The sequence below is a fragment of the Procambarus clarkii genome, chromosome 66, assembly GCF_040958095.1.
Source record: "Procambarus clarkii isolate CNS0578487 chromosome 66, FALCON_Pclarkii_2.0, whole genome shotgun sequence".
NCBI lineage: Eukaryota > Metazoa > Arthropoda > Malacostraca > Decapoda > Cambaridae > Procambarus > Procambarus clarkii.
In genome coordinates this window covers 31,832,251-31,852,332 of record NC_091215.1, presented here as the reverse complement: position 1 = coordinate 31,852,332, position 20,082 = coordinate 31,832,251, and the positions used below count along the sequence as shown (strand labels likewise).

Sequence of the window (20,082 nt, the reverse complement as noted above, 5' to 3'; positions counted from 1 at the left end):
TTTTTTATCAAGGGCTGTATCGATTAAGTCAAGTGCATTACTTAATTCAGATGTCTAGTTTATATTTTGAAGTACATCTAGGAGGTTGCATACTTCATTTTGCTGTGTAGTCTAAAGCTTAATTTCTTGCTATCTAATGATGTTTCACTTATGTTTGGTATGAGGAAGGTAGGATAGTAATCATTTGTTCTGTCAGCAATTATGCCAGAGGTTAGAAGGTCTGTTATGTAAGTCCAGAAGTGGTCCATAGTTAAGCAGATATTGAGTGATTTAATGAGTTTGGTGACTCCAAGTATTAGCATATACTGTAGTAGTTTGTGAATAAGTGTATGAAAAAGGACTTAGTAAAACTAAATTAAACATTGTAATACTTAGGAAAGTGAAGCAGAAAGTGAAGAGAAGCTAAAAATAAAATAATTGTTTCTGTTACTGAGAATATGGGAATGGTTGGGGTACATAGTCTTAATTCGTAGATGGATACCACAAAAGTTAAAAGCATCTTTAAATGGATAACAAGATTGATATTATCTAGATCAAATAATTATGGTCTTTGGACTTTTAAAGCTTGTCTCAAAAATGAACTATTTAAATGAAAGGTAGAGAGTTTTTGAAGACCAACTTATATAAGTTGGACATTTGGACATCATCTCTTGTATAATAACATTTTACAGTGTAAAACATACAGTTTTCAAAATTAACTCAAGTTTTAAAACTTTCTAAAAATGCATAGGTATGTTTATTTTAAGGGAACGGTGGTAGAGAGGGGGGATCGAGTGTTATATATGTACACATCTAGTTGTGCTTGTGAGGGTTGAGCTTTGGCTCTAGTCCTACCTCTCAACTGTCAATCAACTACCTTATGTGCAGTAATGTACTTGTACCTTACAAAATTTATATCCTGTAGTTTGAATCTTCATTACTATAAAGTCCTACTAGATGTATATACGTGTATAGGCCTCTCTCTTTTTATTATGATATTCTTTCTTGAACTCGTACCCATTGTGTAGTTAGGTGTTTATACGTGATGTTATCTTCTGAATAATTGAAAGGCTGTCAACTTAAGTAACATCCTTTTGATGTGATAGTTTTTGTATTTGCCAATGTCCTTGTGCCAACTGCTTCTGTGTGCTGCTGCTTAAAGTAAGAAACCACATCTAGAAAAATATAAAAATGAAATCCATCTATAAATTTGAATTGAATCCATTATATGTAATATGCAATTTTGATGTACAAAAACAAAGTGGCTGTCTGTATCAGAGCAATTATTTGTTTAGTTAACGCAAATTATTATTAATATAAATTAGTTAATTTAAGAATTTGTTTATTTGTATTGAGCATGAAGGTCATAAAAAGTGGATTTTTTTTTTTGTCACATTCAAAACAGCCTTTGTTTTAGTACTCATAGGAAGTGCCAATGTTTCCTCTTCTTCTTCATGCACCAATTTCCTTTGCCAAGATTGTTTATCACCAGCCCCCGAGACGACTTCTTCCAGTAATGTATTCCTTCTTCCCATAGTCTGTCCTAGGGCATATTTGGGCTACCTTATGCTAGTTTCAGGTTGAGCAGTCACCAGGGAGCATGGGAGACGCATGTTTATATATTATAACTGGGGGTTTTATAACCTGTCATATTTTACAATTATCTTGAAATTCTTCTTAGAATTCATAAATTTTTCTATATAATTTTTTTTTGCAATAATAGCTCAATTTTGGTTCTCTTCACTATGCTTGAAGTCATCAATCGTGCATCTCCCAACTCCAAATTTTACTGATGACTCTTTAACACTGTTCTTTCTTTTACAGGGTGCACCATTCTTCCTCCATGACATTTGGGAGAAAACCACCCCAGATAAAAAGAGCATGGAACTCTTGATAGAAAAAATAATGTTCAATCTTTTATATTACATGTTTTTAGCTGATTTTTTTTTTTGTACAGCAAAGAAACCCCTATGTTAATTCTTAAAACTCCTAAATCTCATGACTTGACTCTGAGATCCTGGCTTTTTGAGCAGAGACCCAGCTGGGTTGAAGTGTGTTTCACACATGCAGACCCAATGGAAGTGCTTTTGGTAGTCTGAGCAGGAGGGTGTAAATATGTCAAATCTAGTTTTTAAACTCGACAAATAAAATATATGCTCATCTTGTTTTATATTAAAATTTGTTTCAAGATTTGTAGCTCATTATTTATCATGTGCAACAATTAATAGTGTATAGTGTGGATTACAAGCTGCATAATTTCTGTTCATCAAATAATCTCGGTCAGTTAACAGTGATTCTCATCGACTGTATTTGACTTTTTCCATCAAGTGTTTATGGTAAATACTGTAGATATTAAAGATAATGCTTATTATGGTTAATAAAGTTTTCCCCCTTACAGCTTCAAACACAATGCATCATTTGTTACAAGACTACCCACGATACGTCGTCATAGAAATGTCCATTCACCTTCAATCAAAAATAGACACACAGACTCCAATCATGCACTAGAAAATCTTGTTAATTCCAATAGGTAAGTAAAAAACTTTTTTTTTATAAAAATATTGTTTATTTATAAAAGGAAATGTCTGGCTAAATACATTATTTCTGGGAGGAGCCCCGTCGGCTTCCCGGAGCTATCCCAGGCTGATATGCTAATGTCAGACTTTGGCATCAGTCATGTGTATGGAGTTCTTAGGCCTACCGGGGACCACGGCCAGAACCGGGCCCCCTCAGAGAGGCAAGGGGAGCAATGGCCTATAGAAGCCCCCGTGTGGTTGGAAGCATTCTATGTCTGCCATCGACCGGAACAGGCACCCAGAAAGGTAAGGGCCTCAAAACAAACCCCTATTCTGGTTAAAATTGCTACCAAAAGCCGAACTAGTGGATAGAACTCCCCAACCGAAAACAAGCAAACTAGTGTGACGTCACACACCGCCGGCCGCTGTCTGCGCAGCTCCCCCCTCCCCGGGAGGGGGAAGGGGGAGCCCCAGACCCCCCACGCCAGCTACCCACACCTCAGTTCTTGAGGCTGATGCTATAGGCAATGGTCATGTGCTCTGGCTCCAGTGTCGCTACTGCACTGTGCTTTGCGTGTGGTGTTGGTTTTGTGGGTGCGAGAGCCAGGAGTTATCTTCAGTACTCGGGCTGCATGCGCCTAGGGCTACCTTCCCTAGGTGCCCTGTAAGTACTGCCCTTGGGGCTTGGGGCCACCTTCCACAGGCTCCTCGGGGTCTGCCTCTGCTGGTCCGTTTTACCTTTCGGTTTTTCGGCCGCCTGTTGGGCTCTTGGGTGTTCTGTTCTCCCTTGTTACCGGCAGGTAAGAGGCAGTTTGCACTGGTAGGGGTGCAGGGTGCTGCTCAGCTTGTATTCCCGACATCGCGGCCGGCTCTGTTCCTTGGGGTTCGCTGTCCTCTTGCGGGGTTTTGTTTTTCTTTTTGTTTTTGCCTGGTGGGGGGTTCTGTCATTTTATTCGGTTTGTTTTTGCCCTTCCACTGTTCTCCTCGGTGGCGCCCCCTGCTAGGTCCCCGTGAGTGTACACGTCCCTGGGGTTCAGCTATAGAAGTTTGCTTGGTAGTTTTGGGCGCCGGTTTGCAGCACCCTGCCTGGGACTACCTGAGCGCGAGTCCTCTTAAAGTAAACGCTCAGGACCCTGGGAATCCCCTAGGGGGCGCGTGGGTTCGATGGATGTGACCCCGGAGTCCCCACTCGCTGTGTGCGAGTTTGAGGGTTGCTCGGTCCCCTTGTCTCAGGGTGACCCTCATTGTTTTTGCCTCTGCCACGCTGCCTGTTGGGTCGGTGATACTTTCGACCCTGAGTCCTGTGAGTGTTGCTGCTTGCTTGTGACTCGATTTACCCAATCCTCTGACGATTCTATTCGGGTACAGGCGGCGCGTGCGTTGCAGTCTAGGTTTCGTCTGTTGCAACGCGCTCGGTTGGTTGCTCACCCGGATGCCCCGGGGCTGCCCCGCTTTGCTTTTCGAGACCCGGACTTGGGGGTGGGGGTCGCTTCGATCCTGGTTCAGTCCGCACCTCCTCGTCCTTCCCCTTCTGTTCGTTCTGGTCCCCCCCCCCCTGCTTCCGGCCCTGAAGCGTCTGAGGGTTTCGGGGTCGGAGCAGGGGTTACTTGATCTCGACACTCGGGCAGCTTCGGGGGTGCCCCTTCCGGGGGGGCGGCAGAGGCATTCGAGTGTTGTCTCCCGGCCGAAGCTTCTGGGTCTGACCAGTGGCCCCCCTTCCTCCAGCTTTTCTGGCTGCTCCGTCCTTGTCTTGTGGGGTCGGGGCTTGGGGAGAGGACTCGGCCTCGGGTCCTGTGGTGAAGGACCTCGAGGCGGGGGAGGGGCTGACTTGGGGGCCTTGGGCCCCGCTGGACCCCGCCTGGGTTTTTCTTCCCTCTGAGCGGGGCTTATTGTTACAAGGAGTGGGGTTTTCTTTTCCCCCCTCTGCGTACGAGTTGGATTTGGTGTCAGCCCCTCCCCGGGTTCGGTTCCGTGTTCCCCCGGGTACGTCGGTTCCGTCCTTCCGGAGGTTTTCGGCTTATCGCATCCAACCTGGTGTGGTGCGAGCGGCCTTTGCAGCTTACCTCCTGCGTGACCCGGATTATGCCTCGGAAATGGATCCGTCCGCATTCAGGTTTGGGACTTCGTTCCCTTTCTGGCTCCGTTACGAGGTTCCGGAGTCGTCCTGGCTAGCAGACTGCCCTTTGTTTGTTCTGGATTCCTGGCATTCCTTCTGTCGTTCCCGCACACTGGAGTGGCGGGAAGCTTCCACGGTGCTTCAGGTTTTCCTGGGGCGAGCTTGAGTACCTGAATGAGTGCTTGTTTGCCCCTGTCCTTCCCCGATGTGGGCGTTATTCAGCTCCATGTGCAGGTTCCCTCCCTTTCGGCGGCACTCGTTGCGGAGGACTTGCGCGCCCGGGGCCTTTTGGCTTCGGCCTTGCGGTTCTTTTCCCTCCTGGAGCTGTCCTGGCAGGGCAGGTTTCTTCCCCTGCACTCTGTGAGTCGTCTTGGAGTGGGTACGCTTGGGCGTCGTCGAAACGACGTCGTCCCTCAGATGGGTTTCCCATCTGTTTCCGGTTCCGAAACAGGACTGCGCGGACCTGGGTTCATTCTGGACTTGTCCCGTCTGAACCCCTGGTTTCATTGCCCCTCCTTTCGGATGACTACGCTGTCTCAGGTTCAGCTCCTCTTGGAGCCGGGAGCTTGGATGGTGTCCCTGGACCTCCGGGACGCTTATTGGCATGTCCCGATTCATCCACGGTTCAGGGACTGTCTCGGTTTTGTTGTGGGGCGTCTGAGTTATCGCTTTCGTTGTCTCCCGTTCGGGTTGAACCTGGCACCTCGCGTATTCACGCGTCTTGCACGGGTTGTGGTGGCTCGTTTGCGTCTCCTAGGTGTTCGGGTGTTGGCCTACCTCGACGACTGGCTGGTTTGGGCTCCCAGCCAGTCAGCTTGCTTGCTAGCCAGGGATTTGGTTCTTTCCCAGCTCGCCGAGTTCGGGTTCTTGGTGAACTGGAGGAAGTCCCATCTGGTTCCCTCTCAGGTTTGGACTTGGTTTCAGGCGCTGGCTGGTGGCCGAACCCGAGGGTTTTCCCGCGGCTTCGCCTCTTTCAGCAGATCGGGCCGGTATGTCACGTGGCTGGTTCGATCTTCTCCTCGAGTCTTCGCGTATGGTTTTTTTGACTCGAGTCTATCATCATCTCTATGGTGATCAGGTGGTCTTCTTGTTGGTGTCCCACCTGAGGGCTTCTTCTCTGCGGCAGTATGAAGTTTCCTGGCGGTCCTTCCGTTTCTTTTTGCGTCTTCGTCGTGTTAGTTCCTTGTCTGTTCGGGTGGTCTTGTCCTTCCTCTCGTGGTTGTTTCAGGACCGTCATCTTATGCCTAACACTCTCGCTTCGTATCGTGCGGCGCTGGCGGAGCCGCTTCAGCTTGCTTTCGGTATCGATGTTACGTCTGCGCCGTTTCGCAAGCTGTCTCGTGCATTGTTTCACCTCCGGCCTGCTCATGCGTCGCCTGAGCCGTCCTGGTCTTTGGACAGAGTGCTCACTTTCCTTTAGTCTCTTCGTTTCGTTGTGGCCCCTTCGGTACAGGATTGTTTTTCCAAGGCACTTTTCTTGTTGGCTTTGGCCTCTGGGGGTCGGATAGGGGAGCGTCATGCTCTCCTCCGGCACAGGGGTTTCTGCTCTTTTGGTCGTGGTAATTGTTTTGTTCGTTTGCAGCCGTCTCCTTCTTTTCTGGCGAAGAATGAGACTGCTGCGTTCCGGAGGGGTCCATGGGTGGTTGATGCTTGGTTGGTCAGGCCGGGGGTGCATCATGTTTTGTGTACGGTTGTGGCGCTTCGCCGTTATTTGCGCGCCACGGCTTCTGTGTCCGGGGACGCGCTGTGGGTTGATCCGGTTTCCCTTCTTCCCTGTTCGCGGGTTTGGGTCTCCCAGGTCGTCGCAGGGTTATAAAGTCCAGCCAGCCTGTGGTCTATCCCGGTGCCCATGACGTTCGTAAGTTCGCGGCTCTTGCTGCCGTCTTTGGGAATATGTCTTGGTCTGATATTCGGGCGCAGGGATTTTGGCGGTCGAACAAGGTCCTGGCTGCTCGTTACCTTGTGAATGTCCCTGGGCCCCGTCGGGCCTGTGTTGCTTTGGGTCGGCGGTTGCAGCCAGTTGTCTCGGCTTCGAGTTGAGGAGTGAGCGACGACCGCCTCCCGGGTAAGTCCCTCTTTTTTCCGTCTGTGGGTAGTTAGCTCCGGGGAGCCGACGGGGCTCCCCCCAGAAAACCAGCGTTGAATGTAATGAAACGCCATTTTCTGGGTGAGTCCCGGAGGCTCCCCGGCATCCCTCCCTCCCTCCGGTCGGCGTTTTTTCGCGTTTTTGACATCCAGCCTGAAGAACTGAGGTGTGGGTAGCCGGCGTGGGGGGTCTGGGGCTCCCCCTTCCCCCTCCCGGGGAGGGGGGAGCTGCGCAGACAGCGGCGCGGCGGTGTGTGACGTCACACTAGTTTGCTTGTTTTCGGTTGGGGAGTTCTATCCACTAGTTCGGCTTTTGGTAGCAATTTTAACCAGAATAGGGGTTTGTTTTGAGGCGCTTACCTTTCTGGGTGCCTGTTCCGGTCGATGGCAGACATAGAATGCTTCCAACCACAGGGGCTTCTATAGGCCATTGCTCCCCTTGCCTCTCTGAGGGGGCCCGGTTCTGGCCGTGGTCCCCGGTAGGCCTAAGAACTCCATACACATGACTGATGCCAAAGTCTGACATTAGCATATCAGCCTGGGATAGCTCCGGGGAGCCTCCGGGACTCGCCCAGAAAATGGCGTTTCATTACATTCAACGCTGGTTTATTAAATGATTATTAATCCATCATTGTTAATGTTAATCCATCATATTATTTTCAACATGGGGATTAAATGTTAGATAGTCTTATGTTGTTTATTTATTGATGAAGACAGTTTATTGAAGGTGGTTCAAAGAAGGGAAAGTGTTGAAGAGTAGGGGAGGTGGGGAAGATTGAAGGTAGTGAATGATAGAGAATGTGGTGAAGGGCTAAGGTTGTGAAGGAAAGGAAGGGTACTGAAGGCTAGGGAAGGTGGTGATAGTTAGGGAAGGTGATGAAAGGGTAGGATGGTGGTGAAGTATAGGGAATGTGGTAAACGATAGGGAAGGTGGGGGGGAGGGAATTATCAGGGAAAGGAGCCAAGCCATTATGACAATATAAGACTTGGAATGGGTCTGGATAAGGACTTAAGATGGGATGGAGGAAAGGAATGGTGCCCAACCACCTGGACGATCAGGGATTAAACGCCAACCTGCATGAAGTGAGACCGTCGCTCTACCATCCAGCCCAAGTTCTTGGGCTGGTGGGGAAGGAGATGGAAGATAGTTAATGATTGGGAATGTGCTAAAGGATAGGGAAGTTGCTGAAGGGTAGGGAAGGTGGTGAAAGATCGGGAAGGTGGTGAAGGATCAAGAAGGTGATGAAGGGTAGGGAAGGTGGTAAAAGGTGGGAAAGGTGAAGGGTATAAAAAATAGTGAAGGATCAGGAAAGTGGTGAAGGATCAAGATGGTGGTGAAGGATCAAGATGGTGGTGAAGGATCAGATGGTGGTGAAGGATCAGTAAGGTGATGAAGGATCAGGAAGGTGGCGAAGGATAGGTAGGTGGAGAAGGATCAGGAAGGTGGCGAAGGATCAGGAAGGTGGCGAAGGATCAGGTAGGTGGTGAAGGATCAGGAAGGTGGCGAAGATCAGGTAGGTGGTGAACAATCAGGAAGGTGGCGAAGGATCAGGAAGGTGCTGAAGGGTAGGGAAGGTAGTAAAAGGTAGGGAATGTAAAGGATCAGGAAGACGATGAAGGGTAGGGAAGGTGGGAAGAAGAGGCGAGGTGGGGAAAGATAGGGAGGGTACCAAAGGCTAACAAAGGTGGTGAAGGTTAGGGAAGGTAATGATGAAGAGGGAAGGTAATGATGATGGTTAGAGATGGTGTACTTGGCAGTGCCCAGGTAGTGAAGATAGTTATAATGATGAAGGCAGTATAATAAATATTTAGTGAAGATGTTATAGTGATGAGGGGTAGTGTGTAGTGAAGATGGTTATAGTGATGAAGGTAATATATAGTGAAGAAGGTTTCAGTAATGAGAGTAGTATGTAGTGAAGATGGTTACAGTGATAAAGATCATGTGTAGTGAAGATGTGGCTTCTGTCACTCAAGCAATGCCAGGAACCTATCTCTAGTTTATTATAAAAAATACAATAGTTGTAGTAGTAGTAATATTGACAGATTTTAATATTTTTTCTTTAAAGAATGTGTTATTTTCCCATCTATTATGCTGTATATATAATTTACTGATGCAGTTCTTCATATTAGATAATTTTGTCTTTTTTTAATGAATTGGTATTTTTAGGTTAGTGATACAGTGTATGTGGGTGTCACTTGATAAATTTGTTTATAATTGTTAATGCATTTCCATACACAATACAGTTATATCTTGATTTTCTAGAACTGTTAATTCTGGACTTTCATGCATGATGCCTTTTTCTGTGGGGAGCCCCTACAACTCCCTGGAGCTATCGGACTATGTGATACATTAGACAGGGGCACTAGTCTTGGAGTTCAGCCTACCGGGAACCACGAGCCAGAACCTGGCCTCCCCTCAGAGAGGTGCAGGGAGCAATGGCCCTGGAAACCCCCCATTGGTTGGGATTTTCCTTATCTGCCATCGACTGGGGTTAGGCACCCAGAAAGGTAGGCATAACAAAACAAACCCCACATAGTAAGAAAATTACAATGAAAAATCGAAAAGGGAAGCAGTCCCAAGGAAACAAGCAAACATCACACTCCACGCCACGTCGCTACTCCGCTCAGCCCTTCCTTCCCGAGAGGGGGAGGGGGGGAGCCCCTGACCTCCCCGTGCCGGTTACCTAGCACTCTACTTGTTTTCTAATGTGGTCCAGGTCGGACATCTTCTCTGGCCTCGAATTCCAGGGCAGTGTTTTGCCTTCGTGGCGACTTCTACGGTGGTGGTGGTGTGTGTGGTGGCCAGGTATCCTCAAGAGTACCGGGGCAGCATGGGCATAGGGGCATCCTTCCCTAGGTGCCCTGTGAGTACTGCCCTTGCATTTTAGGGTTCTCTTCCCTGGTGTGTTTGAACCATTTCCGTAGGGGTTTTTGCTGCTCAGCATTTACCCCGACTTTGGGGCAGTTGGGGATTCGTGGCCCTTGTTTGGCCTTGGGTAGGGAGTGGTATCATGCTGGTTGGGGCATCAAGGTGTTGTGCAGCCTGCCTACCTACTTAGTGGCCGGTTCCTGTTTCCTCTAGGGACGTTGTACTTTTGCAGGTTTTTTTTTTTTTTTTGTTTTTATTGTCTGGTGGGGGTCTGCTTGGTATGGCTATGGTTCCAGTTCTAATATTTTGGTGGCCCTCTGATAGGCTCCCGTGATTGTACATGTCGCAGGGGTTTCAGCGTTTTGATCTTCCCCTTGTTAGCTTTGGGTCTTACCCAGTTAGCACCACCTTGCCCGGGCTTCCCATAGCAGTCATACTACGGGCCCTAGAAAACCCTGTTGGGGCTCGGTGGACCTATGATGCGTCTTCCGAGTTCCAGCCTACCTCGTGCAGGTTCGAAGGTTGCTGGGTGTCCTTGTCTTATTTATTTCAACGCTTTGAAGCATTTATTCAAATGCTTCGAAGCGCAAGACCGATGCATTTGGCTTTGGTCTTGCGCTTCTTTTCCCTTCTCGAGCTGTCTTCGGCCTGACTTGAGGAGGATGTGGAGGCATTGAGTGCCGAGCATTCGTCTGGTGTGCTGTCCTCTGCGGCTCGGGCATTGGCTGCACTTTGAAGCTGTTTGTGCTTATCTTGAAGGAGGCAATGTCTCTGTTCTTTGCTTCTTGTCTCACATGCTATCAGGCTGTGCTCGCTTTCTTTGGAATCCGCTTGGGACCTGGCTCTTAGGTTTTCGTAGCTGTTTTGTTCATTGCTGTTTGCGGAGTCTGCTGTCACACAGTTTCTGCTGGTGGCTTTGTCTAGTCATCCTATGTCAGACTTGTTGGTTCTCCAGGGTGGCCATTCTCAGTCTTCTCGAAAGGGTCGTGCCAGGGCTCAGGGTTCCGCTGGTCAAGGTGGGCCAGTGGTGCAAGCTTCTGAGCAGACATTGTCTTCAGAGCCAGCGTCATCAGCGTCCAGTGTTCGTCGGCCAGCTTCTTGTAAGGGACGTCATCCCTTTCGGTTTGCCCCGTCGATGGGGGGTAGACTCGCTCTCTTTTGCTTATGCTTGGTCCCACGATTTGTGGGGATTTTCGGTTGTCATCTTGCCTGTGGTGATGTTTGGCGGCTCCTTCCCCTTCGGGGGGTTTGGGGCTGGTGGGGCAGCTTTCTTCCCCTGCGCTTCGTCAAGTCACCTTAGAGTGGGTGCACTTGGGCGTGGTCAAAATCACATTGTCCCTCAGGTGAGTTTCCCCACCAGTTCCCAATGCCGAAAACGGCCTATGCGGGTCTGAGGTTCATTCTGGACTTGGCACATCTGAATCCCTGTATTCCTTGGCCCCTCATTTCGGATGACAACTCTGTCTCAGGTCTGGGTTTTATTGGAGCCTGGTGCCTGGATGGTGTCCCTGGACCTCAAGGATGTGTATTGGCACATTCCTATTCATCCGGGGTTCAGGGACTGGTTAAGTTTTGTGGTGGGGCATCAAGCTTACTGCTTTTGTTGCCTTCCTTTTGGCTTGAATCTGGCACCTTGCATATTCATGTGTCTTACCTGGGTCATGGTGACCTGTCTGCATCTGCTAGGGGCCTCGGGTCCTGGCCTAACTCGATGACTGGCTAGTGTGGGCTCCCAGTCCAGTCCACTTGTTTTGCTCACCAGGGGTGTGGATCTTTCCCAGCTCGGCTGGTTCTGGTTCTTGGTGAACTGGAGGAAGTCCTATCTGGTTCCATCCCAGGTTCGGAACCTGACTGGGTTCTTATTTAGGACTCTCGGACCACTTCCAGTCTCTCCCTCCGGAGGCAGTATTGAGGCTGCTGTCCCGCCTTCAGCTGTTTCTGGGGGGGAAGTTCATGGTCACTCAGTAGTGCTCGAGCAGTTGAAACTTCTCCGTGTTGGTCTGCTCGATGGGTCGGGTTTGGCTCTGGCGTCAGTTCTGGTTCCTTCGGGATGCCCGTTCCGCTTCTCTGGCGATTGCTGGGTTTGACCTCCTGGGGTCCTTGTGTCGGTTTGCTGCATCGCCAGGCTTCCTCTTCAGGTTTTTGTTCAGTGCCGTGGCGCTTACCCGAGTCCTCATTCGATGTGTTCACGGATGCCTCGTCTCTCGGCTGGAGCTTTGTGATCAGTGCCCACAACGCCTGCCAGGGGCAATGGGGGTCTATCCTTCCGTCGGGCTCACAGCATGGTGCAGGAGTTCCCCTCTCTATATGTTGCGCCCTTCCTTGACTGTGAAGCCATTGCGATGGATGCCTTTCGGCAGGACTGGTCGAGGTGGAGTTACCTGTACTGTACCTCTTTCCCCTGGTCCAGCTGTTACTTTGAGTCCTGCTCGGTTGGAGACTTACCAGGGAAAAGTAGTCCTCATGGCCCCTTGGTGGTCGGCCCAGCCCTTGGTTCCAGGCATTGCTTGCTTGGTGTGTGAACCCAGTACATTTTCTGCGGCTCCGTCTCTTCCAGCTCGTCGGTCCAGTCCGGTACACGGCTGGTTCGGGTCTTCTCCTGCACTCTTCGCATCTCTTCTTTTTGACGCGGATTATCATCATTTGTATGGTGATCAGGGGGCTTCATTGATGGTGTCCCCACCGGAGAGCTTCATCTCGGTGACGGTGTAAAGTTTCCTGGCGTTCTTTCCGACATTTTCTCTCTCTTCGTAGGTTGTCTTCTATTTTATTTGGGTTGTCTTGTCCTTTCTGAATTGGCTTTTTCAAGACTGTCATTTATGCCTAGCATGTACTGTCGCCTCATTTGCGCAGCGCTGGCACAGCTGCTCTAGCTTGCATTCAGAGTTGATGTCACTTCTTCTCCGTTTCGTAAGCTTTCTCGTGCTTTTGTATCACCTGTAGCCTGCTCGTGTGCTGCCTGAGCCATCCTGGTCCTTGGACAGGGTGCTCGCCTCTCTTTCCTCTCCTCGGTTTGTGGTGGCCCCTTCGGTTCAAGATTAATTTTCCAAGGCTCTGTTACTGTTGGCATTGGCCTCAGGTTGGTCAGGTCAGTGAGCTTCATGCCTTCCTCCGGCGCAGGAGTTTCTGCTATTTTGGTCCTGGTGGTCGGTTTTGTTCGGATTGCAGCCGTCTTCTTTTCTGACAAAGAACGAGACAGCTGCTTTCTGGATGGGCCATTGATGCATGGTTGGTCAGGCCAAGGGTGCATCATGTATTGTGTCCGGTTGCAGCTCTTCGCCGTTATCTGCACACTTTGGCTTCGGTGACTGGGGATGCGCTTTTGGTTGATTTCCCTCATTCCCTGTTCCAGGGTTGGGTCTCCCAGGTCGTCTGCAGGGTTAATAAGTCTAGCCAGCCTGCTGTCTATCCTCGTGCCTCCTCATGCCCATGAAGTTAGGAAGTTTGCTGCTTTGGCTGCCGTCTTCGGCAATATGTCCTGGGCTGACTTTCAGGTACGGGGATTTTGGAGGTCTAACAGGGTCCTGGCTGCGCGTTATCTTGTCAATGTTCCTGGTCCTAGTCATCCGTGTGTGGCTTTGGGTCGCAGGTTGCAGCCAGTTGTCTCGACTTTCAAGTTTGAGGAGCGAGTGTCATCCACCTCCTGGGTAAATCCCTGTTTTCCTTATCTTTGTTTATGTAGCCTCCAAGGATCCATAGGGCTCATCCTTAGAAAACCAGCGTTGAATGTAATGAAACGGCATTTTCTGGTGTGAGCCACAGAGGCCTCCCTGACAACCTTCCCTCTCTCCGGTCGGCGGTTCTGTTTCTCTTTTGATGTTTATCCTCCAAATTGGACGACTTGGGTAAGCCGGCACAGAGGGTCCGTGGCTCCCCCCCCCCTCCTTGGAGGAGCTGCACAGACAGGCCAGCTCAACAGTGAGGTGTGACGTTTGCCTGTTTCCTTAAGTTGTAGGGTGAGTTCTGCCTCCCTGTTTGGTTTTTCAGTTGCATTTCTTACCTAGTGGGGTTTTTGTAATGCCTACCTTTTCTGAGTGCCAAGCCCCGGTTGATGGTAGACATGGAATGCCCCAACCACATGGGATTTCTATATATATTGGCTCCCTTTGCCTCTCTGAGGGGGGCCAGGTTAAGACTCGTGGTACCCGGCAGGCTGAACCTCCAATTGATTGATGCCCCAGACTAATATAACACATCAGCCTGATAGCTTCCAGGGAGCCTCTGGGTCTCGCCCAGAAAATGGCGTTTCATTACATTCAACGCTGGTTTTTTACATGTTACTTGCTCACACTCTAGTATAGGTAATGAAGTTCTCCACCTAACACTTCTTCTACGCAATACGTGCAGTTTGCATGAAGATTTTTCCTCCCGATGACTGCACGAGTGGTGATGATAGATGCGGCACTTTCGGTGGTGCATCAATGTAAATTTGGCAGATATTGGAAGTTATTGATGTTTTCTATTTGTGTGAGGATCTAAGAAAATAGACATATAAGTAGAAATGGACTTATGATGGCAAAGATGAGGGTGGTGTTAATGTTGCATCCAAATGTTGCTGTTTTATAAAAAGTGTGGATTTGTCAAGAGACAGATTGTGAGTATGTTTGGGAGTTAGTTGCAATTCAGATAAGCTAGGGTAGATTATGGTAGGGAGTTAGAGTGCATTAAGTAACATGGGGGTTAATATGTATAAGGTTAGGTTAGGTTTGGTTGGGGATAGGGGTAGGTTAGGTTTGGTTGGGGTAGGGTAGTTAAGTTTGGTTGGGTATGTTAATTGAAGAAGGGTTGTTATGTTGTATTTCGGATTTTTATGTCTGGGATGTGAATACATTGGACTTCTTTGTAGTGCCAGTAATACACTGTGTTGAATATCTGGGAATGGTTGGAGGATGTGTCGTGGGAGAGTGTGGTTTATATGATTTTTCAGTCGAAGTGCCAGGTCGTTAGGAAGTTTTGTACAGCTGAGGATTTCTCATTCCTGGTGCAAGTGTGTTGAGGTTTGTGGCAAGTCTCTCCATAGAATTTTTGAGTCTGGTGTACTGTCATCTGTATGAGTTGCAGGTGGCTGGTCTTTTGGTGTCGCATTTCTGGCTTTCTTCTCGGTGACAGTACTGTATGAGGTTGCTTGGTGTTTATTTCATCATTTTCTGTCTATCTGTTGTCGGTCATTTGTGTCGATTCCAGTGGTGGCTGTTGTGGCTTTTTTCTTGATTGGCAATCCATGCCTAATACTGTCGCTTCATATCAGTTGGATTTGACAGAGACCCTTTTCATTGGCTTTTGAAGTCAATATGCATGGTCTCCCTTTTGTAAATCTATCTGTGTGTTTTTTTTATATTTAGCCTGCAAAGGTAAAAAAAGTTTTACCTTGGAAATCTTCTTGGTTGGTCCATCTAATTACCCAAAGCTACCCAATTTACTCAAAGCTACCCAAAGCTTCCTAGCATTACTTAGGTAATGAAGAAATATGATATATTTACTCACTATATTTGTTGGTGTTGAATGTAGAACATGAAAAAAACATATTTTTATTCTGAAATAATATAAATTTATAACAAATTAGATGAAACGAAGTGGCATGAGAGGCCATAGGAAGTCGACAATCCAAGTGACAATGTTGTGGAGCGACTTATCCAAGATGAACAAATTATTCAAGATATATTGTTGCCTAGAGGTTATATTAAGTTATGCTTGGATAGGTTAGGTTAGGTTATGTTTGGGTAGGTTGGTTAGGTTAGGTAGGTACAGGAGGCGCATATGCCAGCAAATATTGTCGCTTGGATCGTCGACTTGCTTTGGCATCACCAGCTTCTTATTTTTGTCTAATTTCGTTATAAAATGATACTTTTCAGAGTAAAAATATGTTTTTCATGTTCTACATTCAGTACCAACATTATAATGAATAAATATATCATTATTTCATTACTAACGTAATGCTAGGAAGTTTTGTGTAGCTTTGGGTAATTAGACGGACTCTTCTTGGTCTCTGGATCACATTCTGGAGTTTCTCACTTTTTTCTAGGGCCCCGTCGGCTCCCCGCAGCTATCCAGGCTGATATGCTAATGTCAGACTTTGGCATCAGTCATGTGTATGGAGTTCTGTGGGCCTACCAGGGACCAGGAGCCAGAATCTGGCCCCCCTCAGAGGAGGCACGAGGAGCAATGGCCAATAGCAACCCCATGTTGTTGGAAGCATTCTATGGATGCCATCGACCTGGTCAGGCACCCAGAAAGGTAAGCGTCCCAAAACAAACCCCCAATTCTGGTGAAAATTGTGACAAAAAGCTGAACAAGTGGATAGAACTTCCCAAACAGAAATGAGCAAACGAGTATGACGTCACACGTTGGCACTGCTGTCTGCGCAGTTCCCCCCTTCCCGGTGGTGGAATCAGACCCCCCAGACCTCCACGCCGGAAATCCACCTCTCAGTTCTGAGGCTGATGCCATAGGCAACAGTCGTGTGCTCTGGCTCCAGTGGTTGTTTCACCACTGTACCTTTTGTGTGGTGACTGTCTTCTAGGTGGTGCGTGAGCCGGGAGTGATTCTTCAGTACTCGGGCTGCATGCGCCTAGGGTTCCTTCCCTAGGTGCCCAGTAAGTACTGCCCATGGGGCCTGGGGCAACCTTCCACAAGTTCCTTGGATTCTGCCTCTGCCAGGCCGTTTACTGCTTGGTTTTCGACCACCCTTTGTGTGCTTGGGTGTTCTGTCTCCCTTGTTCACCTTTGGGTAGAGGGCAGTTTGCATTGGTGGGGGCACAGGGTACTGCCACAGCTTGTTTTCACCCGAGTACTGAGTACTCTTCTGTTTCCGGTGGTTTCCCCTGCTTGGTCCCCATGAGTGTACACGTTCCAGGGGTTCAGTTCTTAGAAGGTTGTTTGGTAGACTAGGACGCCAGTTAGCAGTACCCTGCCTGGGCTTCCCTGAGCGTGAGTTCCGTCTTAGGACCCTGGGAATCCCCATGAGGGCGTGTGTGTCCGAGGGATGTGACCCCTGAGTCCCCCCCCCCACTTTGTGCGAGTTCGAGGGTTGCTCTGTCCCCTTGTCTCAGGGTGACTCATTGTTTTTGCCTACATCTGCTGCCTGTGGGGTTGGTGGCACCTTCGACCTGGAGTCCTGCAAGTTTCGTTGCTTGTTTGTGACTCGGTTACCCGGTCTTATGCTGGCTATGTGGGTGCAGGCAGCACGGGCATTGCACGTTGGGTTTCAGGTGGTTGCAGCATGCTAGGTTGTTTGCTCCCCGGAAGCCCTGAGGCTGCCCCATTTTGGTTGTTGTGGTGGGGGCTTGGGAGAGGGTGTTGGTTGCTTCGGGTTTGTTCCTTTCTTGCCTCCCTGTCTTTCACCTGTTTGTGATTTCGTACTGGTTGTCCCCCCTACCCTTCCTCCCTGCATCCAGATCCTTTTCGTCTGTGGGTTCAGGGTGAGGGCAGGGATTCGATGGTCTTGAAACTCGGGAGGTCTCCGGGGTTTCCTCTTCTGGGGTTGTGACGGAGGTATTCGAGCTTGTTCCTCCAGCCGGGTTGTATGAGTCTGCCAGTGGGCTCCTTTTCCTTAGTAATTTTCCAATTGCCCCGGCATTTTCTTGTGAGGCTGGGTCTTTGGGGGGACGGCTCGGCCGTGGAGGTTCCGCGGTTTGGGGAGGGGGGGATGACTTGGGGGGGGGCCTCGAGCCCCGTTGGTTCCCGCCGGGGTTTTCTACCCTCTGAGTGGGATTTGCAGTTACGGGAAGTGGGGTTTTCCTTCCCCCTCTGAGTACGAGTTGTTGGGCATTGGCCCTCCCCGGGTTCGGATCCTTGTCCCTTCGGGTCCGTTTGGTTCCGTCCTATCGGTGGGTACTTTTCTCCATTTCTACCTCCTTTTCTCTGGGACTGGACTTCTCTGTCATGTCGGGGTCATGTTCCCTTATTATTGGGGTTCTGCATGATTTTTGGTCTCGGGTGCGACTGTACCCTTTATGAGCCTTCGTGACTTGTTTACTTCTGTAAGATCTCAGGGGTTCGGGAAGGTCTTCGATTCTTCCCACATTATTGGAACTTCTGTCGTCTTCCGGTGAGGCTTACCTCCAGTCCTTTTTAGACTCGTTGGACCTCTTCTGTGCTGCTTCTTGGTTTTTTTATACTGTCTTGTTCTTTTTTGGTCATTACATCTTCTCTCCGTGCTCTGTCTAGGCACTGCTAATATTTTTGCAATACTCCTTGTTGGCGCCCTCCCCGCTGGGCGGGGTTGTGCGGTTCAGACCTCGTGCATCCTGCGCATGCGCCGTGGAAGTTTTTGTTATGGACAGTGTACACAAATGCTGGTGTTCCACATCCGTGCTTCGCTTTTCTCGCTCCTCTCGTCTCTCCAGTCCGTGCCCTGTAGATGCTGGGGGTGTTCTGGATTTCGCTATGGGGTGGATGCTGGGTTTCCCTTGCATATGGGTGTGGGGCGCCTCATTCGCCTCTACCCTACTCTTATCCTACAGGTGCAGCTTTGGGCTTCTTCCTCTGGCAGCTCTCCCAAGATCTTCTCGGCTATGTCATGTTGTGACACATGCGTGCCTACATTCTGCAGGTGAGTTTATGCGGTCTGGCGTCTCTTTCGGCCAGGCGCTGGTTCGTGGTTTTTGGATATGAATATAAGAACATAAGAACTAAGGTGACTGCAGAGGGCCTATTGGCCCGTACACGGCAGTTTCTATTTATACCCATCCAGGCCCACTCATATACTTGTCCATCACATGCTTGAGCCAATCAAGGGGGTATAATGATGGAGGTGAATGTTATGGGGTAAATGTTAGACTGGGTCAGGCTGTTATGAAGTGACATTTTGTTGTAGCTTTGATACTGGGGATCCGTGTTGGGGATTGGTTGTGGTGTTTTGTTTGGCCCTGGCGTGTTTCTTCCTGGGGCCTTCCTTATTCGTCTATGTTGTTTGTTACACAGTGGATCACGGCCCAGTTTTTCGTGGTCTTATCTGGGTCACTCATTCCTTGCCCGTCTTGCAGTGCCTGGCTTAGCCCTTCCATATACATTGGATTCTCTGTGCTCACCTAGTTGTCCTTACCTAGCTGTACTTGCGGGGGTTGAGCTGTTGCTCTTTGGTCCCGCTTCTCTGCTGTCATTCGCCTGGCAGCAGGCGAATGACACGGCTTCTATGTTGTTGGTCGTGTCCCTTCGTTTCCCGTTGCTGCCTGTCTTCCTCGTTCCTCATCTTCCTTCTACACTCGTGTCCCTCACTGCTGGTGCTGAGGCTGTTTTTCTAGTAAATATGGCTTGTTCTCCAGTATCCGCTTCAGGTCGATTGACCTGCCGGGGTAATATGTGAGGGGTGGTTGGATTGTTTTGCATGTTTGTAACTCATCGGGGCTTGATGTCTGCAAGAAGCCCTGTAGAAGTTAGTTTACACTTGTTTGTGTTGTGGTAACCAAGTGTCAAGGGATGTAATAGTTCTGATGTTACCTCGCCATTCTCGTTACACATTGTTGTATGGTTTAGTATGTGCTTCTTGGCTCGCCTACTGCTGCCTTGCAGTTACCTTGCAGGGTTTCCGGGGCTTAGCGTCCTCGCGGCCTGGTCACCCAGGCTGCTTGACGTGACTACGCGCATCCTGACTTATTACTTACAGCCTGGTTAACCACTTAACTGCGCCAACCGAGTATTCTCAGTCGACGGGAAACTGCACCAACCGAGAAAACTCTTTTGATTTTTCCGTACCCATTCTAAATGTGTGCGAGGTTGGTTGTGTACGAAATGGACTCTTAGGACCTCCAGTGAGTGGCAGCCATCTTGGAAAAAATCCCAGAATACCCTAGGGCTTCTGGCTGGGTTAGTACCTGAATGAGCAACCATGAGTGGCACACGCACCTCTGACTCCCAAACAGCTGTCCGACGTGGTGTTGAAAAATTGTGCTCTGTCAGTGAAATTCAAACCTTATTGTTTGAAGAACATAAGGGTCATAACATTGGTGAAGCTAGGCCCAATAAGGACCTAACACAAAGGACGGATGCAAGTTATACAACACCTATGAGGACGTTACAGCGAGCGTATCCAATTTGCAGCTCTGAGCACCACTCTGGCTCACCTATGCTATCTCTAATTTATTTAGATGATACATAGATGAATCGTTTTCTGCATTCAGTGATGATGCATCTGATACAAGTAGCATAGATGAACAGTGTTAGCAGCTTCCATGGTGGTGTTTTCCATAGATAATTTAAAAAATAGCTGAATCTCTTCTTGACTGACGGACACTCTTTGAGGCTAGCTGAATCTTTTCCTATGTGGGACCATACAAAGCGATCTTTTCACGACTACCTTACAAATTCATCTTTTCCTGTAATCTTTTCAAGACTACCTTATGTTTTACAAGCTTGGCTACATACCACCTATGGGTACTAATGCCAAGGGTGTACGTGAGTGCATTATTTGCAAGCACACAGAACGAAGAAACAGGAAGTGAAATCTATCTGTACCTGGTGCAACGAGAGCGAAGTCGCACTGTGTACCAGGGACTACTTCATTGATTATTACTCACTTC

At 48.8% G+C, this 20,082-nt stretch overlaps 1 protein-coding gene across 1 annotated transcript in view; it reads left to right on the top strand.

Annotated features, from left to right (window-relative positions):
• The first annotated feature begins 722 nt into the window (after positions 1 to 722).
• The window catches only part of LOC123769352 (uncharacterized), a 198,534-nt gene continuing 179,174 nt past the window's right edge, over positions 723 to 20,082 (top strand). Inside the window, exons 1-2 of the mRNA XM_069310188.1 lie at positions 723 to 730; positions 2,363 to 2,509. Coding sequence (XP_069166289.1) covers positions 723 to 730; positions 2,363 to 2,509 — 155 coding nt within the window. The remainder of the gene's footprint in view (positions 731 to 2,362; positions 2,510 to 20,082) is intronic.